This window comes from Amblyraja radiata, chromosome 26 (assembly GCF_010909765.2).
Source record: "Amblyraja radiata isolate CabotCenter1 chromosome 26, sAmbRad1.1.pri, whole genome shotgun sequence".
Classification (NCBI taxonomy): domain Eukaryota; kingdom Metazoa; phylum Chordata; class Chondrichthyes; order Rajiformes; family Rajidae; genus Amblyraja; species Amblyraja radiata.
This window is the reverse complement of record NC_045981.1, coordinates 13,170,113-13,184,542: the sequence shown is the minus strand read 5'-3', so window position 1 is coordinate 13,184,542 and position 14,430 is coordinate 13,170,113. Positions and strand designations below refer to the sequence as shown.

The 14,430-nt window shown below is 44.0% G+C and overlaps 1 protein-coding gene across 1 annotated transcript in view; it reads left to right on the top strand.

Annotated features, from left to right (window-relative positions):
* The first annotated feature begins 932 nt into the window (after positions 1–932).
* timp2 (TIMP metallopeptidase inhibitor 2) overlaps positions 933–14,430 on the top strand; it is a 53,644-nt gene continuing 40,146 nt past the window's right edge. Inside the window, exon 1 of the mRNA XM_033044291.1 lies at positions 933–1,281. Coding sequence (XP_032900182.1) covers positions 1,152–1,281 — 130 coding nt within the window. The 5' untranslated portion in view covers positions 933–1,151. The remainder of the gene's footprint in view (positions 1,282–14,430) is intronic.

Here is a 14,430-nt window from a genome sequence, read left to right as displayed (position 1 = left end):
GGCAGGAGAATGGAGTAAGGAGGGATAGATAGGTCAGCCATGATTGAATGGTGGAGTAGACTTGATGGGCCGAACGGCCTAATTCTGCGCACACAGAGTGAAATCAGTAATATTTATGCTAAGACAATTGAAAGTTGAAAGAAGGAGGAGTTCTGCTTAATAATTTTGCATGCGCATAAGACTCGAGTCAGAACAAATTCTGGTTTGCATTTTTTTTCATTTTATATATAATAATCTTGCTGTGAACAACTTTTTTGGGGGGGGGGGGGGGGAGGGGGAAGAACGCAATGAGGATTCCCTCTTTCACGTTTTCCACAAACACAAAAGTGGCTAACATCAATTTCCTATATTTAAAAAAAAGATGCTTCTAGAATGTATTATCAACAGGATGCGTTTTGGTTGAAATATTTGTGCGAGGGCTAGTGTCAGTGTACGATTGACAGCAGTTTAAGCCGAGGAGATGCATTAAAAAGTCTGTAAGGCAGGTCAGATCTCTGTATTTAATTTTATGACCAATCCATTTTTTTAGATGAATTGACTCACGACAATGGCCTTTGGGGATCCGGTAGCTCATTATACAAGGATTTTTTTTTGTGTAAAAAATGTCAAAGAGAGGGAAAGGAGGGGGAGGGAGAGAGTGGGGGAGAGAGATATGGAGAGAGAGGGAGGGAGACGAGGAGAGAGATGGGGAGGAGGGGAGGAGGGGAGGAGAGGGGGAGAGGAGAGGGGGAGAGGAGAGGGAGAGAGGAGAGGAGGGGAGGGGGGGAGGGGAGGAGGGGAGGAGAGCGGGGAGGAGAGGGAGGGCAGGGGGAGGAGATAGGGAGGAAGCAATTAAAACAACATGCGTCTTTGATATTTCCCTAAACACTGGCTGCTTGCTGCAACTGGCCCTCCAAACAGGGAGGCGGGGACATATCCCGCGTTAAATAGGGCTCTGCTGTGAGAAGGGCGGCCAGGAGAGGCAACAGCAGCACAAGGCAACTTGATGTTATTTTTTTTACCTCGTTGGATTCCTTCTCATTTACTGCGATCACACAGGCTGACACAACTTGCCCGCTGTTCCCGAAGCACCTGCACCCGAGGCGTTCTCTGCTGAAGGACGACAAGAAATATTATTTTGAGGGTAGGGAGGGGGAAAAAAAAAAGAGAAAATGAGTGCTTGGTTCAGCAGTTTGGTGGCCACGGTGTTAGTGCTTCTGGTGTGGAGGGTGGAACAGATCGCCGAGGCGTGTAGCTGTGCACCGATCCATCCGCAGCAGGCGGTGTGTAACGCCAATGTTGGTGAGTCCTGCTCATCGTTTGTGTGTCCGGCTCTGGCTCGGTCCACAGTGGACCCCGGCCCCGCCAACCTCACCCAGCCCAGCCCACCCTAGCCCAGCCCACCCTAACCCACAGTCTGGCTGGAAAGTTTAAAGAGCCGCCTATTTATGCCTTTGGTCTCAGTCTGCAGGCGATCACCCCCTAACGTTACCCCCCCCCCCCCCCCCCCCCTTCCTTCCCTTCCCAAACCAGCTTGAAATATCCGTGTGTTCATTGCAAACGTTACCCTGTGTGAATCGGGGTTAAAATGTGTTTACTTGGAGGGCGAAGGGAAGAAGAGGGGAGAGATGGGGTTGTGAGTGGAAGGGAGAGAATAGAGGGGATGAAGAGGAGAGGGAAAGGGGAGAGAGGAGGGGGGTGAGGGGAGATGAGAGAGGGTGTGTGAAGAGTAGTGGAGAGGGAATGAAGAGGGGAGAGGTTAAAGGGGAGGGGGTGTGGGGAGGAAGAACCAAGGACCTGTAGCTTATGCATTAAAGCCTCGACTGTCTGAAGTTTCAGATCCGATTATAAAGGATGTGTTGAGATCCTGCACATTAAACGAGAGCCGTCTATCTAATTGACTTGTGCATCTACGTGACTGCCTTGTGTTTAGACTGGGGCTTGTGACTGGGTTGTGTTGTATCCTGTTGATAGCGGTCGGAGTTCGCTCTGTTTGTTTGATGTGAGTCTGTAAACTGCAGACTCGGACGTAAACACGATCCAAAAAAGGATGGCAATTAAGCTATTTTTCTTCTTTTCTTCTTTATTTTAATTTGGAAAATATCCCAGGCACTATTTTAGAGCCAGAGCATTCTTAAACCATTGCACACACTTCTAGCGAACTGTTCGTTAGTATGACATGCATAAAACAATGAATAAGAACGCAAAAAAGATCTGAAGAATGGACTCGACCCCAAACCTCGCCTGTTCCTTTTCTCCAGATCTGACCCGCTGAGTTAATTCAGCATTTTGCGTCTACCGTTTAAAACCAGCATCTGCAGTTCCTTCCTACACAATTAATAATAACAGATGTGGGGGGAACTACATTCCAGCAAGGATTTCATTAATTAGCTTGAACGAGCCACTATCTGGTTCTCTGGCCATGACTGGTGATAGCTGAATAATTTCCTGGCACAGATGCTGGTTTACACCTGAGGCATAAAAGGCTGAGGTAACTCAGCGGGTCAGGCAGCATCTCTGGAGGGAAGGAATAGGGTCACCTGAAAAGGAAGGTATTTCTTCCTGAGAAGGTCGACAGCCCCCTTCAGACAGTGCTAGTAATAGTCACTGTTACTAGTAATAGTTTCAGTCCAGCCTGAAGAAAGGTCTCGCCCCGCGGGAAACGTCACCCATACCTTCTCTCCAGAGATGCTGTCTGGCCCGCTGAGTTACTCCAGCATTTTGTATCTATCTTCCTAGTAATAATTCTTCAGGCTAAATATTGAGAATGTGCAGATTATCACATTGATGCACGGCATATAAGGGTGAGATTAAGCGGCAAATGTACAAAATGTCCAATTGTTACTGAATTATTACACAACCCATCATGGATTACCGGAAAATGCAATTGAATTGATTTGATGTACTGCGAGCACTTTGTCTTCAACTTTGACATCATGTCCAATGTATGTACTGAATCATTGAGGTACAATTTTGTGAGATTCATTAATTGTATCCATACTTTATCCACAGTTTTGTTTATTGTCACGCGTGTCAATGTACAGTGGAAAGCTTTTTGTTGCGTGCTAAGCAGTCAACGGAAAGACAATACATGATTATAATCGAGCCGTTTACATGCAAATGCCTGATACTTGTGAAAGCACTAACTCGTTGGCATATCAAGCAAACAGTAAAAATATGATCAATTATTTTTTTTTAATCAAATTTATCAAATTTATGATATTTCAGTTACTATTTCTAATAAATAATATAATGTTTATTTCATATTTCCACATACTTTAAATAAACATTATATTATTTATTAGAAATAGTGACTGAAATATCATATTCTAAAAAATAATTTTCCTTATGCTTCAATAGGAGTGATGTCTGCCTTAGGAAGTTAAATAATGGGAGCGATAGACCCAGCCTTCCACACTGTCATGGGCTGTGGTATATTCCAACTTGGAGTTGGGGTTGATGTGATAATCCCATTTGGGATAAATCTCCCTTCCGAGGGGATTTTATTGGAGGCCAGATGCAGTTTGACTTTGTCCACGAAAGCTAAATGGATGCAGTGGGCTATAGATGAGCAAGAAATCTGAAGATCCTTGAGAACTCCCACCAGTCTTGTACGTATCATTCCTTGTTCAATTCTTCCCGGGTGCGTGCCGCCCAGTGCCAGTGAAAGGGGACAAGCCTGCTGGTTGGAAAACCTGCCCCAAACCTCTCATTCTTATCATGGCAAGATTTACAACAGCAGACTTGGGTGACCTAACCACAGATAATATACAGAAGGACACTATGTGCTGGAGTAACTCAGCGGGTCAGGCAGCATCTCTAGAGAACATGGATAGGCGACGTTTCCGGTCGGGACCCTTCTTCAGACTGATTGTAGGGAGGATTTGGGGGAGGGGTTAAAAAAACTGAGAGGAGGAACAGGACAAAGCAAGGCAGGTAAGAGGTAAACACAGGTGAGGTGAGGGAGGGTGGGGGGTGGTTTCCACGCTGATTATTGAAAGTCTTTCCTCTTACATCTCTCTGGAAGGGGGAAAAAATGCCTGTTTTTTCCAAATAGTCATAAAGAGTGGAAGCAGGCCCTTCTGCCCAACTTGCCCATGCTGGCCAACATGTCCCAGCTACACTAGTCCCACCTGTCCACACTTGGCCCATATCCCGCTACATTGCTCCTATCCATGTTCCTGTCCAAATGTCTCTTAAACATTATGATACTACCTGCCCGAACTATCTCCTCCAGCAGGTAGACAATAAATGCTGGAGAAACTCAGCGGATGAGGCAGCATCTATGGAGAGAAGGAATAGGCGACGTTTCGGGTCGAGACCCTTCTTCAGACTGATGTCTGAAATGTCGCCTATTCCTTCTCTCCATAGATGCTGCATCACTCACTGAGTTTCTCCAGAATTTTTTGTCTACCTTCGATTGTGTCAGCATATGCAGTTCTTTCTTAAATATCTCTTCCGGCAGCTCGCTGCAAACACCCATCCCTCTCGGTGTGTAAAAAAAAAAGTTGCACCTCAGGTTCCTACTAAATCTTTCCCCCTTCACCTTAAACCTATGTCCTCTGGTTCTCGATTCCCTTACTCAGGGCAAAGACTGTGCATTGGAGATACAAACTGGAAAATCCATGACTACAAACTCATTGCTTGTAAATTCCACAGCATCCATCTCTCAGGCAATCCCTTGGGTTCTACTGGCAGCTTTTCTTACAGACACTCGACCGCAGAAAAAATCAAATCACTGCATTAGACCTTCAGACTTATCAGCAGTCTCCACAATATTGATTAGCACTAATGGGAACAGTGGGGTGAGGTGGTTGATATTGCTAGTGGTTTATTATTGTCACATGTACTGAGTTGCAGGGAAAATACTTTATTTTGCATGCCACGCAGGCAAAACATCCATGCAAGAGTGCATTCAACCCATGCAGAATATAGTGTTGCAGTCACAACGAAAGTGCAGGAAAAAGAAAGGATAGAAGGGCCACGACGAGATAGGATTCGGGTCTCGGGAATATGTCTTTGGCTTATAAAACGCAGCGCAGCAGTAGAGTTGCTGCCTTATGCCCCTGTCCCACTTAGGAAACCTGAACGGAAACCTCTGGAGACTTTGCGCCCCACCCAAGGTTTCCGTGCGGTTCCCGGAGGTTTTTGTCAGTCTCCCTACCTGCTTCCACTACCTGCAACCTCCGGCAACCACCTGCAATCTCCGGGAACCGCACGGAAACCTTGGGTGGGGCGCAAAGTCTCCAGAGGTTTCCGTTCAGGTTTCCTAAGTGGGACAGGGGCATTACAACACCAGAGACCTGGGTTTGATCCTGACTACGGGTGCTGTCTGTATGGTGATTGCACGTTCACCCCGTGACCGTGTGGGTTTTCTCCGGGTGCTCTGGTTTCCTCCCACACTCCCAAGAAGTAATTCTACTCCATTTCCTTATGATCTTATGACTCCAAAGATGTGCAGGATTGTAGGTTAATTGGCTTCGGCAAAAACCGTAAATCGTCCCTTTTGTGTTAGATCGTGTTAGTGTGCGGGGATCGCTGGTTGGAGCAGACTCGGTGGGCCGAAGGGTCTGTTTCCGCGTTGTATCTCTAAACTACACTAAAAAGGATTGTAGAACATTGATGGTGATATTTCTGCTCAGGAACGTAAAGCTCTTGACCACCTCCACTTCAGCCCCATAGTTATTGACTGGGATGAGCCCACCACGCTTTCTGAAATCGACAATTAGCTCCTTTTTGTTTTGCTGTCCTTGAGGAAGAGGTTATACACAAAGTGCTGGAGTAACTCAGCGGCTCAGGCAGCATCTGTGGAGAAAAGGAATGGGTGATGTTTCGGGTCAGGACCCTACTTCAGACTGAAGGTAGAGGGATGGGAGAGGAGGCTTTTTCCTATCTCCAGTTACCCCCCCCCCCCACCTCCCACAACTATGCTCATTTTATACTATGTTTCAATGTACCTGGAAGCACAACGATAGACACAAAGTGCTGAAGTAACTCAACCCTGGCGTCAACTCTGTAGAAAATAGATAGGTGACATTTCGGGTCAGGACCCTCTTCAGTCCCAAAACATCAACTATTCCTTCTCTCCAGAGATGCTGCTTGACCCGCTGATTTACTCCAGCCCTTTGTGTCTATCTTCGGTATAAGCCAGTATCTGCAGTTCCTTCCTACACACCGAGGGAGAGGTCGTTGTCTTGCCACCATGTTGCAAAGCTCTCGATCTCCTTCCTTGTCCTCCTCTTTGTTCGGGATGTGGGCAATACGGTGGTGTCACCCGCAAAGCTACAAACGGAGTTCGAGCAGAATTTGTCTGAACCGTCCTTTGCTAATACGTGCCTGCTGTCCAGGGCAGGGACAGACAGTTAAAGCGACATTTCCAGCGAGGTTGTGTCGGAAGGAACTGCAGATGCTGATTTAAACCGGAGATAGACACGAAAAGCTGGAGTAACTCAGTGGGACAGGCAGCATCTCTGGAGAGAAGGAATGGGTGACGTTTCGGGTCGAGACCCTTCTTCAGTCTTTTTGTGTCTATTTCCAGCGAGGTTTACTGGCAGTATAGTAGTATTGTAAAGTGCAGCAGTTTCTGCGTCCAGCTTGTGACCAGAAGCTGAATCTGTATTTCATCAAACAATTACAGTCTAGAGCCTGCTTCCTGCAGCTAAACTGGAATCAATTGTTTTAAAGAGATCATAAAGACATTGAGTATAGAGGCAGCCGCTTGTTTGCCTCTCTTGGATACTTTCCATTGCAGCTATTACATTGCACAGTTCAGGAAAAAGAAAATCAGCCTTAAAACTGCTCCATAAATGGACTGTAATTTCATGTCTGGTTAGGTATTCTATTTTGGTGCATCAACTCAGGAGAATGGGGCTGCTGGAAGTTTTTAGTAGTGATGTTTTACGAGTTTATGTTGAATAAGCCCCACTGTCTGACTAACCAGCTGCAAAATGCTGGAGTGCTCCTGATTTATTTTGTTTAAGTTACGTTTTGAATGGGCAAACTCATATTTGGCTATCGGCAACTAATTTTCCTTTCCTGATCTATTGTACATCATTAATACCTCGGGTCCACTGTCTGTATGTTCAAGAGATTTGGGCGGCGCAGTGGCACAGCGGTAGAGTTGCTGCCTTACAGCGTCATTGACCCGGGTTCGATCCTGACCACGGTGCAGTCTGTATGGAGTTTGCATGTGACCTCGTGGGTTTTACTCCGGGTGCTCGGGTTTCCTCCCACACTCTTGATTAGTACAGGTGTCAGAGGTTATGGGGAGAAGGCGGGAGAATGGGGTTAGGAGGGAGAGATAGATCAGCCTTGATTGAATGGGGGTGGTGGGGGGGTTGACTTGATGGGCCAAATGGCCTAATTCTACTCCTAATCCTTATGATCTTATGACTCCAAAGATGTGCAGGTTTGTAGGTTAATTGGCTTTGGTAAAATTGTAAATTGTCCCCAGTGTGTAAGATAGTACAACTCCGAGCAACTGGTCGATCCTCTCATCAGCTAGAGGGCAGTGCTGACCTCCCATCTACCTAACTTGGAAACCTTTGAGCTAACTTTAATCAGACTTCAATGTTATATCCTTGCACTAAATATTGTACCCTCTATCCTTTGTCTGTGCACTGTGGACAGCTTGATGTTTCTCTGACTGGGCAGCATGCAAACAGAAGCTTTTCACTGTACCTCGTACATGTGATGATAATAAACTAAACTAAAAACTGAAAAGATTTGATGCTCAATCTTATAGGAGAATTCAAAATTATCACTCAATGTTCTACCTATCATCAACTGAAGTTAGTCTTTATAGCCAGGGTGATGTTCTCAATAACCTTCCCCAAAACATGCTCAAAATTTCAATCTACAGGACTTGGGCAGCGGCAGAGTTGCTGCCTTACAGCGCCAGAGACCTGGGTTCAATCCTGACCACGGGTGCTGTCTGTACGGACTTTGTACATTCTTCCCGTCACCTGCGTAGGTTTTCTCCAGAATCTCTGGTTTCCTCCCACACTCCAAAGACATACAGATTTGTAGGTTAATTGGCTTGGTATAATTGTAAATTGTCCCTAGTGTGTGTAGGATAGTGGAAGTGTGTGGTGACCGCTGGTGGGCATGGGCTCGGTGGGCCGAAGGGCCTGTTTCCACGCTGTATCTCTAAACTGAAGGACTTAATACAGCTCAGAAAGAATGGCACTAAAAATAGTCTTAATAAGATTGCAGTCTCCTCGTTAACAGGCGAATAATAAAAAATCTTTTCCCCTCTCTCTCTCTGGAGACATTTGGTCAATAAATATTTATCAAGCATTCGTAGGTCATGCGGACTAAAATGAAACAAAAAGTTCACTGATCCTCTCCTGCTGTAGCTGATGGGGACAGACGATAGAGTGCACATCCTGTTTATCTGATGGGGAAAAAAACTGTTTAGATGCGGTTTAAGAAAAGAACTAACGAACTAAGCATGAATGGCTCCAACATTACATGTTTGTTTTGCATACCGAACAGGGCAACCCTGCTTGTTGATTTAAGTGGCAGACTTCACAGTCGAGGTTATTTTTAGTTTCTGCAAGTTCAGTCTCCTCTCTATCATATAATAACTACATATATTCTTTGCAAAATGATAATTTAAATTCATTCTGCAAGGAATGAAATGAACGCACTTTTCAGTCATTTTTTCCCCACTGAAGGAAGACCTGATTAGGGAAGAACGACTGACTTTTATAAGTTCAAGAAGCAGAATTAGGCCATTCGGCCCATCAAGTCTACTCTGCCATTCAATCACAGCTGATCTATCTTTCCCTCTCACTATTCTCCTGCCTTCTCCCCATAACCCCTGACACCCGTATTAATCAAGAATATATCTTTCACTACCTTAAAAATATCCATTGACTTGGCCTCCAAAGCCGCCGTGACAATAAATTCCACAGATTCACCACCCTCTGACTAAAGAAGTTCTTTCTCTTGGCTATAACTACCCCAACTGGTCATGAGAGGTTACCCTGAAATGCAGTCATGTAATATAAATATCATATGATGGATTAATGAGGCTGAAATACATTTGGATGTGCCGTCAGATGGTAGTTTAATCCACACGGTGTGTGCTAGGCCTCAAAGTCAACCCGTTGATTTTCTAATCTGAACTTTGGCCTGCTTGTAAAACAGGGTTGCGCAGAGCAGATTTGCATATAAATTGATGTGAACAAAATTATATCATCCACCTGTCTCCCATTTTGATTACTGTTTTCAATTTGGTGTGAATTTGTTGATTTTCCTATGAACATGGCAAGATTGAGAGAGGGCAGTACAGCAGTGCAGTGGTAGAGCTGCTGCCTCACTGTGCCAGAGATCTGGGTTGGATCCTGACCTCGGGTGCTGTCTGTGTGGAGCTTGCACCTTCTCTCTGTGACCACCTGGGATTACTCCGGGTGCTCCGGTTTTCTCCCACATTCCAAATATGTGCAGGTTTGTAGGTTAATTGGCCCTCTGTAAATTGCTCCCAGTGTTTAATGGGTTAACGGGTGGTCAATGGTTGGGCCGAAGGGCCTGTTTCAATGCTGTATCTCTAAAATAAAATAAAATAAACTGAGGCTTGGTTTGGTTAGGTAGTCAGAACCTTTTTCCCAAGATGGAGAAATCAAATACTAGAGGGCATAGCTTTGAGGTGAGAGGGGCAAGGTTTAAAGGAGAAGTGTGGCACAACTTTTTTTTATACAGAGTGGTGGGGGCCTGTAACATGCTGCCTGGGTTGGTGGTTTAGGCAGATGCAATAGTGGCGTTTAAGAGGCTTTTGGATAGGCACATGTATATGCAGGTAATGGAGGGATATGGATTATGAGCAGGTAGGTAAGAGAAGGTCTGGCATCATGTTCGCCAAAAACATTGTGTGCTGAAGGGCCTGTTCTTGTGTTCTGTTCTATGGTCTATAATGTTATATGGAATGAACGTGTTAACTGACTTTGATTCATCTAGGATTCTTTACTATTAATAATTTTCTGGTTGACGTTGTTCGATGTGAGTTGGAGAACCAGTTTTTTAGGGATGCCAAGAGTTAATTTGTGTTTTGTCAACAACATGGCCAAATTTGCATTCTGTGTTTTAGATGAATTGGGTTAACATAGAAACATAGAAAATAGATGCAGGAATAGGCCATTCGGCCTTTCGGGCCAGCACCACCATTCAATATGATCATGGCTGATCATCCAAAATCAGTATCCCGTTCCTGCTTTCTCCCCATATCCCTTGATTCTGTTAGCCCGAAGAGCTATATCTAACTCTCTCTTGAAAACATCCAGTTAATTGGCCTCCACTGCCTTCTGTGGCAAAAAAAATCCACAGATTCACAACTCTCTGGGTGAAAAAGTGTTTCCTCATCTCAGTCCTAAATGAGCCTTAAACCCCTTATTCTTAAACTGTGACCCCTGGTTCTGGACTCCCCCAACATGGGGACCATTTTTCCTGCATCTAGCCTGTCCAATCCCTTAAAATTGGTGGTTAGATTAGAATGTAATGAATACCCACCAAGATTTACCACTCCCTATGCATCCCTATCTGCAATTGTTTTGTACTTTAACCCCTTAAATGCCAATTATTTTGGTTAACATAAATAATTCTTAAGGGCATGGAGTGGCAATGTTTCGGGTTGGGACCCTCTTCCAAGATGGCGCCCAATTCAGGTGACTAAATGTGTGCTAGCCATAAGTAGATTTACAATCATATATCACAATCGCTCCACATTTTAAAATCTGTTTTAAATCTCGATCTGTACACTGTGGATGGTGTGATTGTAATCAAGTATTGTCTTCCTGCAATCCATGGGAGGGGGAGGGGGAGGGGTGTGAAGAAGGGGTGGAGTGGAGGGGGAGGGTTTTATAATTTCCTAAAATTAGAGAATTCAACGTTCATACCGATGGATTGTAAGCTACCCAAGTGGAATATGAGGCGCTGTTCCTCCAGTTTGTGTGTGGTCTCACTCTGGCCGTGACACTAACCACCAACCTTGTTTCATTCTCCCGACATTACCGTCATTCCCTCCAGATTCTACCACCCATTCAGAGAGCAAAGACTAGTTACAACGGCCAATTAACCAGCCTTCACGTCATTGGTATTTGGAAGCAAACAAAATCACCAAAGTTCATTCCATATACCCACCACGCTGAGTGAAAAAAGTTGCCCCTCTGGTTCCTATTAAATCTTACCCCTGTCACCTTAAACCTATGTCCTCTGGTTCTTGATTGTCATATTCTGTGTAAAAGAATCTGCCTTCTCCTTATCTATTCCCAATTTGATATTATACACCTCCATAAGACAATAGACAATAGGTGCAGGAGTAAGCCATTCGGCCCTTTGAGACAGCACCGCCATTCAATGTGATCATGGCTGATCATCCCCAATCAGTACCCCGTTCCTGCCTTATCCCCATATTCCCTGACTCCTCTATTTTTAAGAGCCCTATCTAGCTCTCTCTTGAAAGCATCCAGAGAACCTGCCTCCACCGCCCTCTGAAGCAGAGAATTCCACAGACACACCTCATCCTCCTGCGCTCCAAGGAATAAAGTCCCGGCCTGCCCAAATATCTCCTATAGCTCAGGCCCTCGAGTCCTGGCAACATCTTCGTAAATCTCCTCCGCACCCAGGTACTCCCACACAGAGAGCACCAATGTTGTTAGACAATCCAAGTGGCTGGAGATGTGAGATGGCCGCTCAAATAACTGCGCCACTCTGCTGACCAAAAAATAAAGAAATATATTATCCGTGCTGCCAGACTATTGCACCCGTGGCAGAAGGCTAAGGTGGACACATTTCAAAGCTGGATTGATCCACACTTTTGAAAGTACTTGGCAAGTATAAGCAAGAACATATTTTCGTGTCCTGTTCAGCAAATCTGTATTTGACTATTGAAACAATTTAATACTACTGATATATAAAAAGGCCTGTTTGTCCTATGACTAATACGCCTGTTGCTTTTATGGCCAGGAAGGCAATTTCTCTGATAATTAGTTTAGAGATACAACACTGAAACTCTTAGGGCGAAAGGAATCAAGGGAAATGGGGAAGAAGTCGGAATGGGGTACTGATTTTGGATGATCAGCCATGATTATATTGAATTGCAGTGCTAGCTCGAAGGGCCAAATGGCCTCCTGCTGCACCTATTTTCTATGAAACATCGAGTCCACACCAACCAGCGATTCCTGCACACCAACACTGTCCTAGACGCACTGGGGAGCATTTTTACAATTTTACCAAGCCAAGTAACCGTCAAACCTGTACGTCTTTGGAGTGTGGGAGGTGACCGGAGCTACCGGTGAAAACCCACACAGGTCACAGGGAGAAACTCCCTACAGACAGCACTCGTAGTCAGGATCGAACCCGGGTCTCCGGTGCTGTAAGGCAGCAACTCTACCATTGTGCCGATAATGTGACTGAAATACTGTAGGCATTCTGGCTCCTGCTATATCAAGATTAGCGCATGACCCCTCAAAGGGTGCAAAATGGAGATTTTAAAGAGATCACTAAATGTGACAATGCCTTAAAAACTAACAATGTTAGTTATTGCAAATTTCTGTTTTTAATTTGTTGGATCATCAAAAATGATGCAATCTGCCATTTCAATATATATCACGTTGCCTTGTATTTGATCCAGACTTTTATGGTTCAGTTTTGAAGTTTATAAACCCCAGATAACTGCAAAATAATTCCTTGTGAGTTCTGGGGATGTGGACAGTTGCCTGATGTCATCAGTGGCTCCATGCCAAGTGTGAAGATCAGTGGCTCCATGCCAAGTGGGAAGCAGATACTGGGTGTGAGACATTTCAACATCTGGTTTCCACTCCATTATTATTCAGAGGTGACCAAAAGGTACCCATGTTAAGGTCACTCAAGCACATATATATAATTTTATTATACATAATTATAATGTACATTATGCATAATTTGATGAGCATTCAATATTGGTCTTCTCTACGTAGTTCCACAGGGCTGGTTGTAAAAAACACAATTGTTTTCTGTTTGTGTGTGTGTGTGTATAGAGAGGACATAGATAGAGAGAGCATACCATAGTCAAGAGTGTTTTATTGTCATCTGCCCCAGATAGAACAATGAGATGCTTACTTGCAGCAGCACAACAGAATATGTAAACATAGTACACTGTAAACAATATAATAAACAAGAGAGAAAACAAAAGTTCAGTGTGTAGATATACACACACACACACACACACACATATATATATATAAAAGTTCAGTGTGTAGATATACACACACGTATATGTATATGTATATGTATATATGTGTATATATATATATTGGTGTTACAATCTCGATGGCATAATGTGATAGGAATGTACAATTTCATCGGCAAGCCGCAGATGCTGACAATCTGAAATAAACACATATATATATATGTGTGTGTGTATATCTACACACTGAACTTTTGTTTTATATATATATATATACACACACACTCGCGCATGTACACACACACAAAAACATAGAGAGCGCACAGGTCGAGAGAGTCACACACAGCGTGTATGAGGGAGCAAGAGAAACAGAGTGTGTGAGAGAGGCGGAGTGTGTGTGAGAGAGAGAGACAGAGTGTGTGTGTGAGAGAGAGAGACAGAAAGAGACATTGGGATACAGAAAGAGCGATCTGGTCTTGACTTGACAACATAGCACTTGTAAGAATTTATTGGTGTTACAATCTCGATGGCATAATGTGATAGGAATGTACAATTTCCAGACTCCACCCAAGCAAGGAAATCATTAGCTTCCAATTTGAGGACACATGAAATCACACATATGCCTCATCCAAACCCAACACTATTTCTGTCACAATGATTATTTTATATCAATGGTAGAGGTCATTTATAGGTTTTGAAAATAATTGCCAATTTTAACAATCTACCCTTTTTAGCAAATGTCTCAAATATGTCTCTGGCTCGATGTCGTTGGTGCCAGTTTCACCAAGGTAAATGATGCTTGCCTGAGTTCAGCTGTTATTGGGATGATGACAGAGCAGTAGATTACAGCCTGGCATCTAAGATGTCACCTGTTGTGTTTGTTATATCTCGTGTCAGTTAGCATTTTGATTTTTACTAGATAGCCTTGGGCAGAAATCCAGCTTTTAAAATTAGCTGGCGCATGCTTCTCCACAAAGAAAGGAGTTTATTATGCACATTGATGTAACCAATATTATTGCCTTTAAATATTGTAACAGATATCCAGCTTAAAATAGAACAAACAAAATGAATATGTTCAACGTACTAAAGATGAAGGATGGAGTGGGGGGGGGGGGGAGAAGAACGTAAATACTAAAATAATATGAATTTATTTCCCGAGTTGCCCAGGAAGATATTAAGTTAAATATGAAAAAGGATGCTCATTAAAGTTTTGGAGTACAAATGAACTGCAGATGCTGGTTTACACCAAAGGTAGACACAAAATGCTGGAGTAATTCAGCGGGTCA